The 17,524-nt window shown below is 39.3% G+C and overlaps 1 protein-coding gene across 6 annotated transcripts; it reads right to left on the reverse strand.

Annotated features, from left to right (window-relative positions):
- Positions 1 to 342: 342 nt before the first annotated feature.
- LOC107468946 (uncharacterized) lies at positions 343 to 6,713 on the reverse strand. 6 transcript variants are annotated; one of them, XM_021132838.2, is made up of 7 exons: positions 6,286 to 6,713; positions 5,382 to 5,409; positions 1,921 to 2,162; positions 1,625 to 1,828; positions 1,428 to 1,520; positions 1,230 to 1,337; positions 343 to 999 (listed from the first exon to the last, which is right to left on the reverse strand). In XM_021132838.2, the coding sequence occupies exons 4-7, from the start codon at positions 1,793 to 1,795 to the stop codon at positions 622 to 624; spliced, it is 750 nt and encodes a 249-aa protein (XP_020988497.1). In that variant the 5' UTR covers positions 1,796 to 1,828; positions 1,921 to 2,162; positions 5,382 to 5,409; positions 6,286 to 6,713; the 3' UTR covers positions 343 to 621. The 6 variants fall into 6 exon arrangements, 4 of the variants coding, with proteins under 4 accessions (XP_020988497.1, XP_015943812.1, XP_052111093.1 ...); XM_016088326.3 differs by lacking the exon at positions 5,382 to 5,409 and adding an exon at positions 5,989 to 6,017; XM_052255133.1 differs by lacking the exon at positions 5,382 to 5,409 and having other exon boundaries at positions 1,625 to 1,803.
- Between the last annotated feature and the right edge of the window lie 10,811 nt (positions 6,714 to 17,524).

Genomic DNA, 17,524 nt, shown 5'->3' on the forward strand with positions numbered 1-17,524 from the left:
CGGTTTTAAACCGTTACCGTTGGCTCCAGGTTTCGGCAACGGTTTTAAAACCGTTGCCAGTTTATAGCCATCTAGGACAACAGTTTTAAAGTGTTACTGTTGATGTCATTTTCGGCAACTATTTTAATTCTATTGCCATTTTATAGTCATCTAAAACAACAGTTTTAAAGCGTTACCTTTGGAGTCGTGTTTTGGCAACGGTTTTAACACCATTGCCATTTTATAGTCATCTAAAACAACGGTTTTAAAGTGTTACCTTTGGAGTCGTGTTTTGGCAACGGTTTTAACACCATTGTCTTTTGTAACTATTGACAATGATTTTTTTGTGATATATAATTTTTTATTTAGTTTTCTCGTGAATGACATTAATTTTAGTTTTTTTTAAATTATTTAATGCCAATAAATAATCTAAACTATTTGAATTAAGTCACTAAAGAAAAAAAAATTGAACATTTCCCATCAAATTTAACTTATAAAAATTGTTGCAAGATCCACAATATCATCTAAGTTTGCAAAAAATATAATAATAAAAGAAAGTTGAAATAGTTAAGTAGCAAATAGTCATCATGTCCACGAGTTCATGACTTTTACTCTGTAACATTTGCTTTTAAAAAGTTGACCTTAATCAAGTTCGATTTCCCCTTCAACATAGTTTTTCTCTTCATGCGCATCATTGTTCGGATTCCCTAAAGTGCTTCCTAATTGAGTAGCTAACATGTCAAGGTCCACTCCTGAGCTTTTTTGTTGCAGCATTATTTTAACAAGCGATTTAAGTTCATATACTTCTTTTTGCATCACATCAACCTTATTCTCTAATGTTGCTTTCTCAGTTGCATGTTGCTGCTTAAGGGTGGCAATTTTCTCATTTTTCTTCAACAAAGTTGGTGTGGTAACTCTTCCGTGACATCGCACTCTCCCTGCCTTCTCTTTCCCAAATATGGATTGGAAAGCTCTAATTACTGATTCTTTAGACTTTTTATTCTCAGCTTGCAAATGTGCCTATATTAATGTGAAGAAAAATAATAGTAATAAAATAAGAGTAAATACACAATTGGACTACAGGCATATATCATTTGACAACATCAAAATAAATAATAGAGATTAAAAATAATGTCAAGATTCTTTAACTCAACGCAAGCATAAAAGTAACCACAAGTGATGGACAAATTGCCAAGACATAAGAAATCCATAACCTATTTTAACCAAATTAACTCCTAATTAATACTTACGATAACATCCAGAGTGTCTTCATCCAATGATTTTCCCTTTGTGCTTTGGCGAGTCTCAACAAACATTTCTGCTTGAGTAGGTGGTTCATTATTTTCCTTAGAAGCAGCCTATAAGTCCAATTCAAATAGCATATATATAGAGTTAAAAGGCACACCACACATACACATACAAATTCACAAAAAAATTAAAAATTGTACCAATCTTGCACGTATGCTTGCAAAATTTATTGGTCCCTTTCGATGCCTAAATTTCTGTTGTGCCATATTTTTCTTATTATGCGCAGACATTTTCTACATAACAAGAGACAAGTATTATCAACAAATCATCATACTTCACTCATATGCGTATATAATATAATTTCATAAACAATTACACTAAGTTTCACATGTCTTACCTTAATTTTCTCAGTTCTCCAATAAGCAATTAACTTGCGAAAATGACTCTCAAGTATGCTTTTAGGACGATTTTTCAGCATCTCATTAACACATTTGTATGGCAGAAAATGAGTTTGCTTTATTGTAGTCTTATACCTTCTCCAGTTGTCATTGATACGAGCAAGGACCATCCCCTTTCCTTCAGTTGGAATAATGAATTTAGCCTATAAAACACAATTATTATTTGCTAGTAAGAATAAAATACATGTGTACATTTTCAGATACTTTCTAAAAGAAACAAGACTAAAATTCTCACTTGAACATATTCCCAAATGGCTTCTTTATCTTTAATTCCCTTTCAATTTGTGTAAATTAATGGACAAAAATATGAATTCCTTGCCACTGTGCCAAAAAATTTGCTCAAGTTGTTTACAACTTCATCAGTTGGACCAATTGCCTCTCCTTCACTATCTAGAGTAATTTCTTCTCTATCTTTCAGCTGTCTTGCATGAATCTTCAAGCATTGTGTAAGTCCTCGTGTTTTCTTCACTGTTGTCTCTATACAAAAATACTAATTATATATGACATTTCTAGAAATTACCAAATTCAATTCACAAATTGGAATTCAATTAACACAAATTATTAGAAATTTCGGCAGCATTCTGGCATTAAATATGACATTTCTGAATTTAACAAATTAACCCATATGAACTCACTAAAACCAAATCAGTACAAACAGCAAAATCAACCCATATGAACTTACTAAAACCAAATCAGCACTGATCAAGCTCAATTTATATGAATTAAATGGCAGCAAGCAAAAATGGCAATCAGCAGCAATATAAAAATTAGCATAATAAGCCATTAACAAGGATAAAACAGCACGCACTATACAATTTGAAACCGTTCATTTCAGGCATCAGCAGCAACCAAAAAGGTCAACCTAAATACTTCCAAATGATCTATTGTATCATTTTCAACAACTTTTTGGCACAAGAAACGAAAGAATGAACCTAGATAAATTAAAGGGCCAGCTACTTGATTCTGTATTGTGTATTTTATTAGCTACTTGCAACAAATAATGCAACATAAAATGAGCATCATGACTTTTGTAGCCTGATATCTTTTTCTCAACAACATGAACACACCGAGAAATATTTGAGGCACTACCAGATGGCAATTTTACTAACTTCAAAATATCACAAAAAATTGTTTTTTCTTGATTAGTAAGGTTAAAACAAGCCTTAGTAGTTTTTGCTTTCTTGCCACCATCTATCTCCTTTGGTTGAAGTTTTTTTCTTATGCCCATATCTTTGAGATCGTAACGAGCATTTGCATGATCTTTGGACTTTCCTGGAACGTCTAATAAAGTTCCAATTATGTTATCACATATGTTTTTCTCGATATGCATAACATCAAGACAATGGCGCAATGTATTTTGCTTCCAATATGGCAACTCAAAGAAAATGGACCTTTTCTTCCATGGACCATCAATTTTATTTTTTTGCTTCTTTCCAAATACATTGTCAAAATCTTTCAAATCTTCAAAAATTTGTTCCCCATCTAATAAAGCTGGGGAAGACCTCAATTCAACATCGCCATTGAAAGATCTTTTGTCCATCCTATATGGATGATCCATAGCCAAAAATTTATGGTGATCCATGTAGCACATCTTCCGGCTATGTTTTAAATAACAAGAGGAGGTGTCATAATTACAGCAAGGACATGCTAACTTTTCCTTTGTGCTCCAACCGGATAACATAGCATAAGCTGGAAAGTCACTTATGTTCCATAAAACTGCTGCATGTAGTTGAAAAGTTTGATTCTTTGAAGCATCATATTTTTCCACTCCAACTTCCGATAAAACCTTCAACTCTTCAATTAATGGCTGAAGATACACATCAATGCTTTTTCCAGGCGAACATGATCCAGGGATGAGCAAGGACATCATGACATACTCTGATTTCATGCAACACCACGGAGGAAGATTATATGCGACCAAAACTACCGGCCATGTACTATGGGAGATGCTCATGGTTCTAAATAGATTAAATCCATCGCTAGCTAACCCTAATCTTATGTTACGAGATTCTTTAGCAAAATCGGGATGAAGCCTGTCAAAGTCTTTCCATGATTGGCCATCAGCTGGGTGTCTTAACTTTCCATCCTTTGAACGATATTCATTGTGCCACCTTAATGATTCAGCTGTTTTGGAACACAGGAATAGCTTCTTAAGCCTTGGAATCAAGGGAAAATGCCTTAAAACCTTCGCAGGCACAGGTTTTTTCTTCAACTTATCAACTTTTATATCTACCTCAACATTTTCTATGTACCTGGAAGCTCCACAAATTGAACAAAATTCATCATCTTCATATGTATCCCGGAACAGAACACAATCGTTGGGACAAGCATGAATTTTATTATAACCAAGTCCTAAATCTTTTACCATGGCCTTGATTTTATTGAAAGAATCAGGAATATTCAAATGAGGAATCGCTTCTTTCAGTAATTCAAGTAGAGCAGTAAAGGATGCGTTGCTCTAACCATTAAGAGTCTTCAACAAATACAATCGGATAACGAATGATAATGTCAAAAAATTTTTACAGCCAGGATATAACTCTTGTTTTCCTTCTTCAAGCAAGTTACAAAACTTTTTTGCATCTTCGTTTGGCCCATCACTATCTTTATCTCCTTCAAGCACATGCCGAAACGTCTCGTTTAGCAGCCCATGAATGTCGTCGATAAATCCTTCATGGACTTCACTCTCATCGGATTCACTATTTATGTGACTTATCCTTTCGCCGTGATGAACCCACACAGTGTAACCTTTTTGAAATCCCTTACTTATTAAATGATCATAAACTTCATCCCTTCGCCCCTAAAACTAAAGTTATTACATATAGAACAAGGACAAAGAATTTCTTATCCTTGTGGTCTACCTTTAGGAAAGGCAAAATCCAAATGAATTAACACCATGTTGGTAACCCTCAATATGTCTTGGTAAACTAGTCCACCATTTGTCCATTACTTTGTCAACTAAAATAAAAGAACACGGACATATGTTTTAGACTAACTATAAGTGATTTTTTCTAATCAAGAGCTTATTGCTTCTAAAAAATTTCTAGAAGTCAACCACACATGTTCGAAAGAGAACATCTCAACCAATCATGAGACTAACAATTTGTATCTAACAAACTATGCAAAGAAGCTTAAGCAATCAATTAATCAGTAAATATTCTTAACAATTAAATGTTCAAATAAATTTAAAAAGATAATATATTAAATGATTTATCTATAGTGTAGCTCAATGTCTAAGGTAGTCACAGCTACAGAGAGACCCGCTATTTGATTTTCTTTTTCTAGTTTTAAAGAGACAAACTAAAACAGCAACAAAGAATAAAAATATAAGTAATTCATAACCAGATTTTTTAACAAAAAATTTACTTTTAATCATACTAATTACAATACTAATCGCAACTATATATATGGCTATACTATTCTAACTAACTTTGTACCGCTCAACAAAACTAATGATAACAGACTTCAACAAATTACCTAACTAAAGCAAGGGAGTACAAAGGGGGTACAAATTCTAACTTCCTATTAAATAATTAATCAGCAACAATTATAATCAAGTAACATATCATACATGTGTATAAGACAAATTTAGAATATTCCAAAGGGAATGGGAGATTGCTAGTTTCGTTGAATTAACTTATTAACTTATTTGAATTATTATGAAAATCATATAAAAAAACAGGTTTGCTATTTGGGTACCTTTTTTAAATGAGTGTTATCCCCACACCTGCATATGAATTTTTAAAAGCTAATGTAAAATAAGGACTTACAGAGTGCTAGCTTGTTGAGTTTTAACTGAACTATGCACAAGGAATAGCTGCAACTTTAATAAATAGGATATACCAGAACATTATACAGTCCAAATTATGCAGTTCACAGTTCATAATTATGCAGTTCACAGTTCACAAACATGACCACTTTCCTTTCTTCTTCTTAAATCCAACAAAAATACCCAAGTCCCAACTGCCAATTAAGCCCTAACTAAACTACAATAGCAACTATATATGTGGCTATACTATTTTAACTAATTTTGTACAGCTCAATAAAACTAATGATAACAGACTTCAACAAATTGCCTAACTAAAGCAAGGGAGTACTAATGGAGTACTACTTCTAACTTTCTATTAAATAATTAATCAGCAACCATTATAATTAAGTAACATATCATACATGTGTATAAGACAAATTTAGAATATTCCAAAGGGAATGGGAGATTGCTAGTTTCGTTGAATTAACATATTAACTTATTTGAATTATTATGAAAATCATCAAGTGCGATAAAAAAACAAGTCTGCTATTTCGGTACCTTTTTTTAAATGAGTGTTATCCCCACACCTGCATATTAATTTTTAAAAGCTAATGTAAAATAAGTGCTTACATAGTGCTAGCTTGTTGAGTTTTAATCAAACTATGCACAAGGAATAGCTGTAACTTTAATAAATGGGATATACCAGAACATGATACAGTCTAAATTATGCAGTTCACAGTTCACAAATATTACCACTTTCCTTTCTTCTTCTTAAATCCAACAAAAATACCCAAGTCCCAACAGCCAATCAAGCCCTAACTAAGCTACAGCAAATCAGATAAGAAAAATACTTACCACAGATGACAACCCGTAACCACCGATGTAGTGAAGCAGCAGCAGCAAAGCAGAAGCAACGAAGCACAACCCGGTGAAGTACAAGCAGCAAAGCAGACCAGGGGAGAAGCAGCAAAGCAGAAGACGCAAGGATGCCGCGGAGAACGGAGAAGCACTGAAGCCGCGGAGAGGAAAGACTCAGCGACGCCGGGAAGGAGGAGGTCGCGATGAGTTGGGGAAGACGCAACGACGATGATGTGCGACGATGGTGAGTTGTGATTTAGGGCTTCCTGCTCCTGCTGACTTGCGATTTTGAGCTTCCTGGTGAGCTGTGTTTGATCTCGGAATCTAAAGGCGTGGGTTAGGGTTGATGGTAAGGTGGAGGGAGGAAGAGTGATGTTCTTTGTGGTTTCGAGAAGAAAAGAATGAAAGCGCGCGTCTCTACTGATTCTACTGAAGTCCCTTCTTAGTTCCTAGTGACAAATTGTNGATTTTGAGTATTTTATAAATTCAGTATTTATAGAAAAAATAGTTTAAATTTATATAATTATCTGAAATTATTTTTATTGCTATTATTTAATTTGTATAATTATTTAAATAATATTAGATAATGGTTGTTTCATAAACAACTGTTGTAATGGTTGTAAAATCGTTCTTTAAAATAGTCAAAGAGAATGGTTTTATTTTGTTACTATAGCGTAATGAAAAAATAAACTTCAACAGCAACACTGTAAAAACCGTTGTCTGAGACCATCTAATGGAACGGTTTTAAAGTGTAGCATTTCGGCAATGATTTTAATGCGTTTCTTTTGTACAATGCTTTAAACAATGAAAAACAAACCGTTGGCTAAAAATAAATCATTGTAACGGTTATAAAACTGTTCTTTAAAATAGTCAAAGAGAACGATTTTAATTTGTTGCTATAAAATAATGAAAAATTGAACTCAACAGTAACACTACAAAAAACCGTTGTCTAAAACTATCTAAGAGAACGGTTTTAAGGCGTTGCAAAATTTGGCGTTGCTAAAGGCCATATTTGTTGTAGTGCCGCTTGTAGTGTTCTCCGGGTGAAATCACCACAAACAGACAACCATTTTTGGATTTGCGCTGTTGGAAGATGAGGAAGTTCGTAGTTACCAGTGGCTGCTGTTAAATCTTGTTGACGTAATGGGAGAGAAGACGTCGTATGTCATTATCACGGATGAGGACAAAGCACTGTGCAGCCATTGTGGAGGTGTTCCCGGCAGCTATGCACCGGCTGTGTGGGTGGCACCTGGAGAAAAACTGTGTGCAGAGGGTTAAGGATACCAAATTCCGAAAGGTCTTTAAGAAGGCTATCTATGCGAACTTCGAGGTAGAGGACTTCGAGTAATATTGGAAGACGGCGGTGGAGTCACTAGGTCTACAAAATAATAGTTGGGTCCAAAGCACATACGTGGTCAACGAAGGTTGGGCAACAGCATATCTCCGAGGCACGTTCTGTGCAGGATACAGGACAACCTCCAGATGTGAGGGGATTAATGCATACATAAAGGGGTTCCTGAAATCCACTGATAGCATTTTGGAGCTGGTGCATAGCTTAGATCGCATTGTAAAGGATTATCGAAACAAAGAAGTCACGGCGCAGTTCTATTCTACGTACTATAGCCCAGTGTTAAATACCGGACTTGACTCTATTGAGCTTTTTGCATCAAAGCTGTACACGTAGGTAGTTTTAGAGAAGTCAAGAAACAAATTAAGGGTGTTGCGACCTTGCTGTTTTGTGGGAGAGACAGCATCAGCACAACGGTTGTCTACAAATTTTCAAGGATGGGCGCTCCCGGTAGGATACACAAGGTTTTGTTTGACCCGGATGACAAGAAAGTTGAGTGCAACTGTTCGATGTGGAATAGCGAGGGTATTCTATGTACATATTCTGCGTGATGAAATACGAGGGTTTGGAACAAATACCGGACAGTCTTATAATGAGAAAATGGTGCAAGGATGCAAAGGATTCCAGACGGATGCCGGTTACTAGGGAACACGGACATGAGGGTCGCATGCTTAGGTATGGCGCACTTTGTTCGGCCACAAGCTTGGTCACAAAACTTGGTTCGGAGGAGGCTGAAGACTTTGAACTCACTAGGGTCAACATCGTGAGTCTCATAGAAAAGCTACGTCACAGAGTTTATGAAAGGGCAGGCAATCAACCAGGGATGTCAGCATGGTGTAGGATGAAGGACCCAGTTGTGGCAAGAACAAAAGGTGCCCCGAAGAGGACGATGGAGTTTGAGCCAAGCAATCAACCTGACGTCCGAAGGAAGAGACGTTGCTGCACCAAATGTGGCATTCCAGGGCATACGAAGAGGACATGCAGCCAGAAGTGTGCACCATGTGTGTCTGGCGTCGGTACTCCGGTCTCACCGACCTTTGGGGATGGTTCGCAGCACAGTCCTGCAGCCGCTTCAACATCGCTTCCAACGGAGCTCGGTGATGCGTACGAAGTAATTTTATCCAGGAACTTGCCTACGTAAATGGTTTGCTTCTCGAGTTGCACGTTTGTGTGCAATTGTGAGATTAGTTTCATGGATCATATCATGCCGTAGACCTTAGCCTTGTTTTAGTGTGACAATGATTTTGTTGGTGGCTTAGTTTTGAGCATATTGCATGTAATTTGCTGGGTTAGAAGACCGTTTGAGATGTTATTTATCAGGAGTTGGAGTTTTCTGAACCTTGGATTTACCGCAGCAAATAATAATTAGATATGTGGATCAGTCTTCTCGACATTGAACGTCATTCCGGTAGGTTAGAATGCCATTTTGCATGTACATGTGTCGTTGGTGGGTTTGTGGCGTGCATTGGTATACCTGTTTCATCAGTATAAGCACGTCCATGTCTGGTGGATGCAATGTTACATGAACATGTAAGTTGTAGTCCGGGAACTTACATTTGTTTAACTGTGTCGTGATTGGAACGGTGGAGTATGTTGGGGCAAGTAAGGGAGTAAACGTAGAAATATTAACTCATTTTAAGTGTACATGGGAGGCTGTGCTGTTTTCTACTTGCTGAAGTTAACTAATGGTATCAATTTTTTGCCTAGCGGATGATATTTTGACCAAATTCTACAACTGCCTTTATGCTTGCAGGATCATACCTCGCCTTACGGTGAAGCTGGTCTCAATAACGTGTCTAGCTCAACTATGAGTACATCCTCCATGGTGAATCGGAGAGGTAGTCCATGTTGTCATGCTCCGTTCGGTGTCGGGGGAAGTGGGAGAAACTTCTTCCTTGGGGGCCAACACATCCAACAATTCTATTCATCCCAACCTTGCTCTGGGCACCGAAGCAAACCGCCGACCACGAAGGCCACGCCAGTATGTCGACTCCGTTGAGGGCAACAAATGAGGACTTGTTTGAACGGTGGCTAATCCAGGTACACAGGTTATACTGACATTTACTCCAGTTTTTTCTATTTCGATTTATGAGCATATCTGATCTGTCAACTAAACCATATGCGTTGTGGTGTCGAACAGAATGTTATAGGTCGTTGCTCCTCGAGCAAGAGGTAGGGTGGATTTCCCACACATGGAACATGAATTCAGGCGGTGGGATCACGTACTGAATACTTCCTGTGTAGCTAGATTGTCCTTGCAAATTTGTATAGAGTGCGTGATCTGTTATTCTGATTTGTTGTAAGTTATTCACGATGACGTTAATGAGGAAAATGAAGTGTTACACCATGAGTTGGTCTGATTTATTGTAACTAATTCACGCTGACGTAAATTAGGAGAATGAAGTATTACACCATGAGTTGGTGGTGATTCTCTTATTGCTGGTAGCTAAAATGCAGCATTAGTTGAGGTTTAGTTTGCCTTTTTTGTTTTCTGTCCAGAGAGAGCCTCATGGAAATGTTGGGGGTTGCCAAGAACATGCACATAAGTTTGGCTTTATTTATTTTCTCGACCATGCATACATTGGGCCAAATCCATGTAATGAGACCTGTAGCATTAAGGCCAATTGTAAGCCAGTAATAACGTTTTTTTGGCCTTTATACCAGGTTTTTTTTGCCTCTATACCAGGTTCCCAAAATGAAAAAGAGGGGGTTCGAACCCCTTCCTCAACGAGAGGAATGTCAGTCACAACCACGAGTCTGACTTGTTTGTTACCAATATATGCGCAAATTAAAATATATATACATACCTTTCAGCAAATAATATACTTTTATTTAAATTATGGTAATTCTAGTTAAAAACTCACTCATTGTTAATGTAATTATGGTTTTTTGCGAGCAAAAATTATTTACTTATTTTTTCTTTTCCTAATTATATAAAATCTCTTAATATTATTTCTCAGTAAACACTTATAGACTATAATAGTATGATGGATATAAAAAACTAAATAAATTATCTCGTTGTAAGCTTAACACTATAGGTCCCTTTTCATTAGCTACACGTAGCCGAAAGTGTTCCAAATTGCCAACCGTTCAAAAGAGCATGGCAAGAGTTGCATAATCTCTTCACAAAAAATGGTGTTATAAGTCTTGCACGGCTTTAAAGGCACTTGATCTATTGGCCGAGACACGTAATAGAAATCAGAAGTGGAACTACATTTTCTGTGCCAGGCCAAGAGTTTCAAAAGAGAAATTGGTCATTCAACCTCCAAAAGTGTTGTATGCAACTGGTGCGGTGTTTTACAACCCACAAACTAATTGGCAAGTGCACCGGGTTGTACCAAGTAATACCTTACGTGAGTAAAGGTCGATCCCACGAGGATTGATGGATTAAGCAACAGTTATTGAGTGATAAGCTTAGTTAGGCAAGCAGAAAAGAGTGTTTTGATATTCAAAGAGCATTAAATAATTTTGCAGAAATTAAAATAGTAAAGTAATTGAGTTAAAAATAAAATATTAGAGAAACTGTTAAGGCTTCAGAGTTATCTATTTTTTCGGATTAACTTTTCTTACTAACTATTTTAATCATGTAGGATTTAATTCATGGCAAACTATATGTGACTAGACCCTAATTCCTTAGACCTTCCTAGTCTCTTCTAAAATTTATTAATTGCCAATTCCTTGGTCAATTAATTCCAATTAGAAGCTACGTGATCAAATTCCAGTTTATATGCCACAAAATTCTAATTATCCAAAAATAAGGGGATTATATGTCACGTATCCCGTTAAATCCAAATAATTAAAATTTAGGAGAATATGTTTTCAAGCTGTTGTTCAAGTAAAGAGCTTTTCCAAGTTTTACAAGAATTCAAATAGAAAGAGGGTCATACTTCCGTTCCACCCAAATTCATAAAATAAAGAGCGAAAACAATTCTTAAATTACAAATCCATGCATAAATTTAAAATAGAAAAAGCAATAAAATCAATAAATACAAATAGACAGAGCTCCTAACCTTAACAATGGAGGATTAGTTGCTCATGGAATGCGGAATGTAAATTTGTATAGAATTTCCTAATTGAATCCCCCTTATGGAATCTCCTAATGGAAGAGAAGTCTCTCCATTTTATAACTAATCCTAATTAATTTAAAATCTAATATCTAAATATTAAGATAATATCTTTTCCTATTTTCAAATTCAAATTTGAATTTAAATCAGACTTAATTAACTACTCCACATCTTATAACGTGGGGACCACTTGGCTTCACTGGATCCGTGCCTAACTTGGGTGCTAAAATGGGGCCCCGAAATCACCTCCCAGTGGCTTCTGCATTTTCTGCACGTGGCGCATGTCACGCGTATGCGTCCATGGTCTTTTTCGCAAGTCACGCGGACGCGTCGGTCACTCAAACGCGTCGATGAGCAAATCTTCAAATCACGCGTACGCGTCAGTCATGCGCACGCGTCGCCATGGAAAGCTCCAAATCACGAGTACGTGTCAGTCACGCGTACGCGTCGCTCTTCGCTGCCATCTCCTTTGATTCTTGTGCTGCAGAAACTCCATCAAATTCCGCCGAATGCTACCTAAAATAAACAAAATTGCAAAAAGACTCAAAGTAGCATCCATATTGGCTAAACGATAATTAATTCTTTATTAAAATCAACAATTTAGATGCAAATTCACTAGAAAAAGATAGAAAAGATGCTCACGCATCAGCAACCCTAATCTGAACCTGACGTTGGGATCGACATTGTTCCCAAGTGGCCACACGCTTGTTGCAGCTGCACCAAAAAAGGGTACACACAGAGTATAAGACCGGGACCTATTGAAAACTGATGGCTATGTCTATGTGGCCTCTATCTGATAGTGAGCAACGGCTTTGGCAACGATGTCGTTGGCCATGTCGTTGTGCGACTTCATCACTATATCTACCACCAATCGCATACGCGTTGCGTTGCTGACATTCTATAACTCAGAAAAACCGAATCCGACAAACGTTAGTGGTGAATGAGAGCCAAACCGATGATGACATAGTCTACTTACAGAGGAAAATACCTTGACATTATAATCCTACCACAGATGATCCCTAATCATCCACTGTGCCACCCACACACCACAGTCCATTCTGTTGCACCGTCACAAAAAAAAAACAAGTTAGTTTGTATTCCAAATGAGATGCCACTTTTACTCTGAGTTGCGGCACAAGTATTTGTTGAGTCATGCATGTGAGCGGCATGTGGATTGTGTATTGGCAGCTCACGATTTTTGATCCTGCTGGGGCACTTCAGGCTCTTCGAACTCGAACGTAGAAAACCTAGATCGAATGGAGCCATTGCCGGTGAGCGAAGACCGTCCCAACGTCAACCCTTCAAGGTACGGGAATAAATGCATGTATAAATGCATTCAAACAAAACAGCGTTATACTATGCGGTTTGGTACGGGAACGTACATCGTCCACAACCTCCGCTCACGGAACAAGGGTCATCAGGGCTGCACTGCTGGCGATGTAGTTGCCGACATCTACAAGTAGTTCGCTATAAGGAAACCATGCAGTTATGTCACTTAAATCGATTATCGTAAATCATTCCAATCACACAGGGCATATCGTAAGACCACGGCATGTTAGCAACCAATGACTGACAATTCTAGTTGAGATAGATACAAAATAAGACAAAGGAACTTAAAAATTTCATTTCTGCTAGTAAAAGTAACATGTGTTGGCAGCTGTGACGGATACTTATGAATCCACGAGTGTTAATTTGGAATAGGACTCAGAAACGGCAAAGGCCAGGAGACTAACCTGGGGGGAAGATCCCTACAGAAGATGTAAGCTGCCATAGCCATCTCAACTGGAGACAGATTCATGTCGTTCTGCGGCTGGAATGCCAGGTTCATGGTCTGTGAAATCAAAACAAACTGTCAGTAACGAGGAACTACTAGCAAGTATGAATTAGCAGAGTAGGGTTGAATTCATAATTGGTAGTTTAAAAATAGAATCATTGTCGCACCAGGGGAATTCGTTCGACTGTCATCCCCACCCCCTGGCAACCGTCGAGCAAGTCATCATCCTCAGCGTCATAGTAATTGCTGTGGACCCTTATGGGGCGACGCATGCCCCCCAGTTTCTTTTTCAGGGGGATTCCCGCAGTTTGGGCTATGCCACACATGCTCAGAAGTCATATCGACCTACAAGAATCAACAAACTTGTTAGGCTATATGCAACGAACGTTTCATGGAATTCGCATATACATGCTATGAATAAACCCCCTTATCTGAGAAGATCGAACCACTTCCGGCGATGGGCTTGCGAGGGACTTTGTGTGGGACCGGAAATTCTTTCTTGTGGGTTTCTTCTTTCGCGAAGAGCTGAACGGCATATGGTCAATCGTGAATGTCGTGTCGATGGTAGGACAGGATGCCAGGCCCTTACCTTGTCCCGAAGTCAGTAGCTGGTTGTCGTTGGTCCTCTTCCTTGATGTTGCAGTGGGTGAACGTACCATCGCAATGGCCTCCCCATTGTGGCACTTGCAGGCGGCACAAAGCCCAAGTGTTGCTGAGGTCAGTGATGCAGCAGAGTTTTTTTTTGTCAGTAGCTTGATGGCGTCTCTCACTTCTTGTACAAGGACATCATGCCGGGACAGCATGGTCGAAAGTTTTCTGAGCTCCGTTTGCATCCCAGATACACTTGTCACCATACTCATTGCAATGGTTTCCCTGTCCTGCAGTAATGCGTACCATATCACAGAATGTTGGACTTCTAAATATGTGACAGTTTCGTTTCTATGGAAAATAACCGTATGAAGACGTACCTGTTTTTTTGGAGCTTGGGAGGATGTGCATCTCCCACATGGAGCGACTTGATTGTCATCCCCGCCTACAAAGCCCCAGCAAAAGTCAAGTCACAACAAAACTTTAGCATGCTACCCCATCTATATTCCACACGCATTGCACGTATCTTGCCTTAAATAAAAAAGCACAATTCTATAATTACGTACTAGTGTTAACACACAACCTCTTCCTCGCATAGGAGGAGGAACATTTGGAACTCGGTCCAACTGCCGTTTTCGGTACGGGCAGCGGTCTGTCGCAAACTTTTCCCAAGAACTTGTCGCCGAAGGACAAACAACGGGAGTGCCTGTAGTAGTCAGCAATTTGGCCAGTTAGCCAACCACAACGGGTCATACAGTGAAGGCATATAAAAACCACCATTTAGGGTAACCGGTTTGCACCCCCAGCTCCTTTCGGCTTTTCGGACCGAAGATCGCGTGGCCAAGCCCAATCGATGAGGGGAAATATGATTGTGTCCACTAGAACACGCCGGCCTAAAATTTCACTCGCAACCACAGCCTACATGGGTGGCTTTCTAGACATTCAAAAATCATTGGACCACACATGCGTGAGCCTATAGCAAGGAGAACCTTCATAGGGCCAACCTGATTCAACGAAGGCCCATCTTTTACGGGGGCGGCCCCTATGTCTAACGGTTCAATCAGTAAAACAATTTCAACACCAATCCTGCTTACTAGTTAGCCCACAAGCCCCCAAATATTCCCAATAACCTGATACCCTTACAGTGCAAAACGACGTCACGTAAGGACTATCATGCCAGACTACACCTAACGGCCATAAATGTGCAAGTATAGAGGATTTATCAACCTTGTTCCAGATAGCAACGTCCACGCATTAATACATTCCTCTCTACGTGGGGCACGATACAACGCAAAATGCGTCCAACCCGGTCATGCATGGTCACAGAACCCTAATGCTAAAACAACGACAGTTAGATATTTTGAAAAATCAAAATTTAGGCCACAGGCGCGATTCTTACTAGTGATAGCTTATGAAGGTGGGTATAGCACCCTGGCGCCCTGCCAGTATTGAAATCAGAATGGTACGGAATTAAGACAACATAGCTTAGTATGGAAGGAATAAACTCACATGGGTTCGAGTTACAAACGAAGATTTGCTGTGGTTTCTAGAAACGAATGAGGAACGTGTCAGCCACTCAGGAGCCCACCCACAGACCTCCAACGAAGCGAGACTACTCCATTTTGTCCTCTTCCATGGAAAGATTCCTGTGTGCAAAGAAATAGTTCGAAGGAATAACATCATCAGCCCGTCACAGTGCTATTTGCCAAGATAGAGGCCATTTTCGTGGAGGAGGTTAACAGGCAAAAGTTCTTTTTCATTTGTGCTATGCCTTGTGGAAGTGTTATGATTCTCGTGCACCACTCCTGCCAAGTCACACCAGCCTTACATGGTCTTTACATGAGTTGCCCTTTGATGGAACTACCCTTTGCATATACGACACATTCATGCGCGTCGAATTAGTATGACCATGAGGTTTTGACATTCGTGGCGGAAAACCACAATGGCGAGGGACAAAATTGTCTTTCTACATAGATCACAACTCCATCAGTGCTATCGTATACCCATTGTGTTGTCAATCAACCTATCGCGTCATATCTGCTTTAGAAAAAATCACAATGCACAAGACGACGTCGTGTCGGACGTCGTGGGGCCCTTAACTGTACCGAACCCTACATGCATTTGGCTTCTGCCTTATTCGAAATGCACAAATCATGGACTCATTGCCATGATGGGGGCAAATTCGTCCATCCACAATAATGCTAAAGAAAGTGGCAGTATAAATATCCCCGTTCTGCTACCACATCAGACACCGGCACACAAAGCCACTTAGGGTTAGACTTCACAAAAATCGAACCCTTAACCCGAAACCGTGGCACTCCATACTGGGGAGAGCCTAACCACACTAAACAAACACCGCATGCGTTACAAAAACCTATTAGGTAGCAACATAAGCCCCTTCCATGTTTTCTTGGGATTGGGTGTTATTGGGAACAAAAGCATGACTTAGTCAGCTTTCTAGTTACAATGGATCCATTATTGGGTGCGCGTCTCGGCAAATTTTACATTTAGGGAGGCCGGGGTGACTTGCAAGACTGCCGCTCTACCAATGTGTCTAGCGACAGTGAATGCAAGTTTAGCGACGCCCTACTATGGGTTGACATCTTGCGTGAGCGACCTTGGAGAACAACAACTGATGTTGATGTTAATTTCTTGGTGTATCTCGAGTTGAGACCGTGTACTTTTCTCTGCCACATTAGGTGATTACTAATATATGATTTTCACTATTTGGCTGTAGCTCGGTAGAGCAACCTAGTTCAACGAATTTTTTTTAATTTGTTTCCATATATGCTAAATCGTCGCTGTGGCCATGTGTATGTACAAATTAATTCACACTTCTTCTCATATGTACATGTCCCGTGATTCGCTGACCCTTTAAATCATAGTCTCGGTTGAACTCAGCCAGTTTTTATGTCATGGCCAAACCCATTTCTGAACTGTGACCGTGTTGCCTATGCTCGATATCCTCCGGTCAATCTTGTTGACTCGTACAGGGTTAATACGTTAAGAATAGGTAATGACTACGTTGATGATGTCGCTCATTAGAAGAAACACGTATTACACACCATAACACGGCAAGATCATGACAAGGCTAACCATGAACAGTAAACACCGAAAAGGCCACCGTTGCACTGCAAATCCCATCTGAGTTGGTAACCCGATTCGTTGACTCTCACGAGGAGAGACCATACGTTGCGCAGGAGAGTGTTAAGAACTCTAACGATGCCATTATTATAAATTTGATCTGAAACCGCGGGGTTTGATGTTGTGGAACACAACCGATGTCACCCGGTAATGTGAGCTCCTCATGGCTCTCTAGTGCATGCATGCATGACCTGTACATGCCCCGCGAAGGCAAACACTGTGTTTCCATCTCTTCCCGAATGGCTTCCCAATGCAACAAACGTGCAACCGTAGCGGAAGCCTATGCCACAGACCACCCTCCAGGCTTCAGACGACACG

The sequence above is a fragment of the Arachis duranensis genome, chromosome 10, assembly GCF_000817695.3.
Source record: "Arachis duranensis cultivar V14167 chromosome 10, aradu.V14167.gnm2.J7QH, whole genome shotgun sequence".
NCBI classification, from domain to species: domain Eukaryota; kingdom Viridiplantae; phylum Streptophyta; class Magnoliopsida; order Fabales; family Fabaceae; genus Arachis; species Arachis duranensis.

Excerpts from the sequence above, each read along its gene's own strand:
- LOC107468946 (XM_052255133.1), bottom strand. The coding sequence starts at position 1,795 with ATGGTCCTTGCTCGTATCAATGACAACTGGAGAAGGTATAAGACTACA. Across the intron at positions 1,521-1,624 it reads GGAGAACTGAGAAAATTAAG|AAAATGTCTGCGCATAATAA; the intron begins GTAAGACATGTG and ends CTTGTTATGTAG. Across the intron at positions 1,338-1,427 it reads CAAGCATACGTGCAAGATTG|GCTGCTTCTAAGGAAAATAA; the intron begins GTACAATTTTTA and ends TTGGACTTATAG.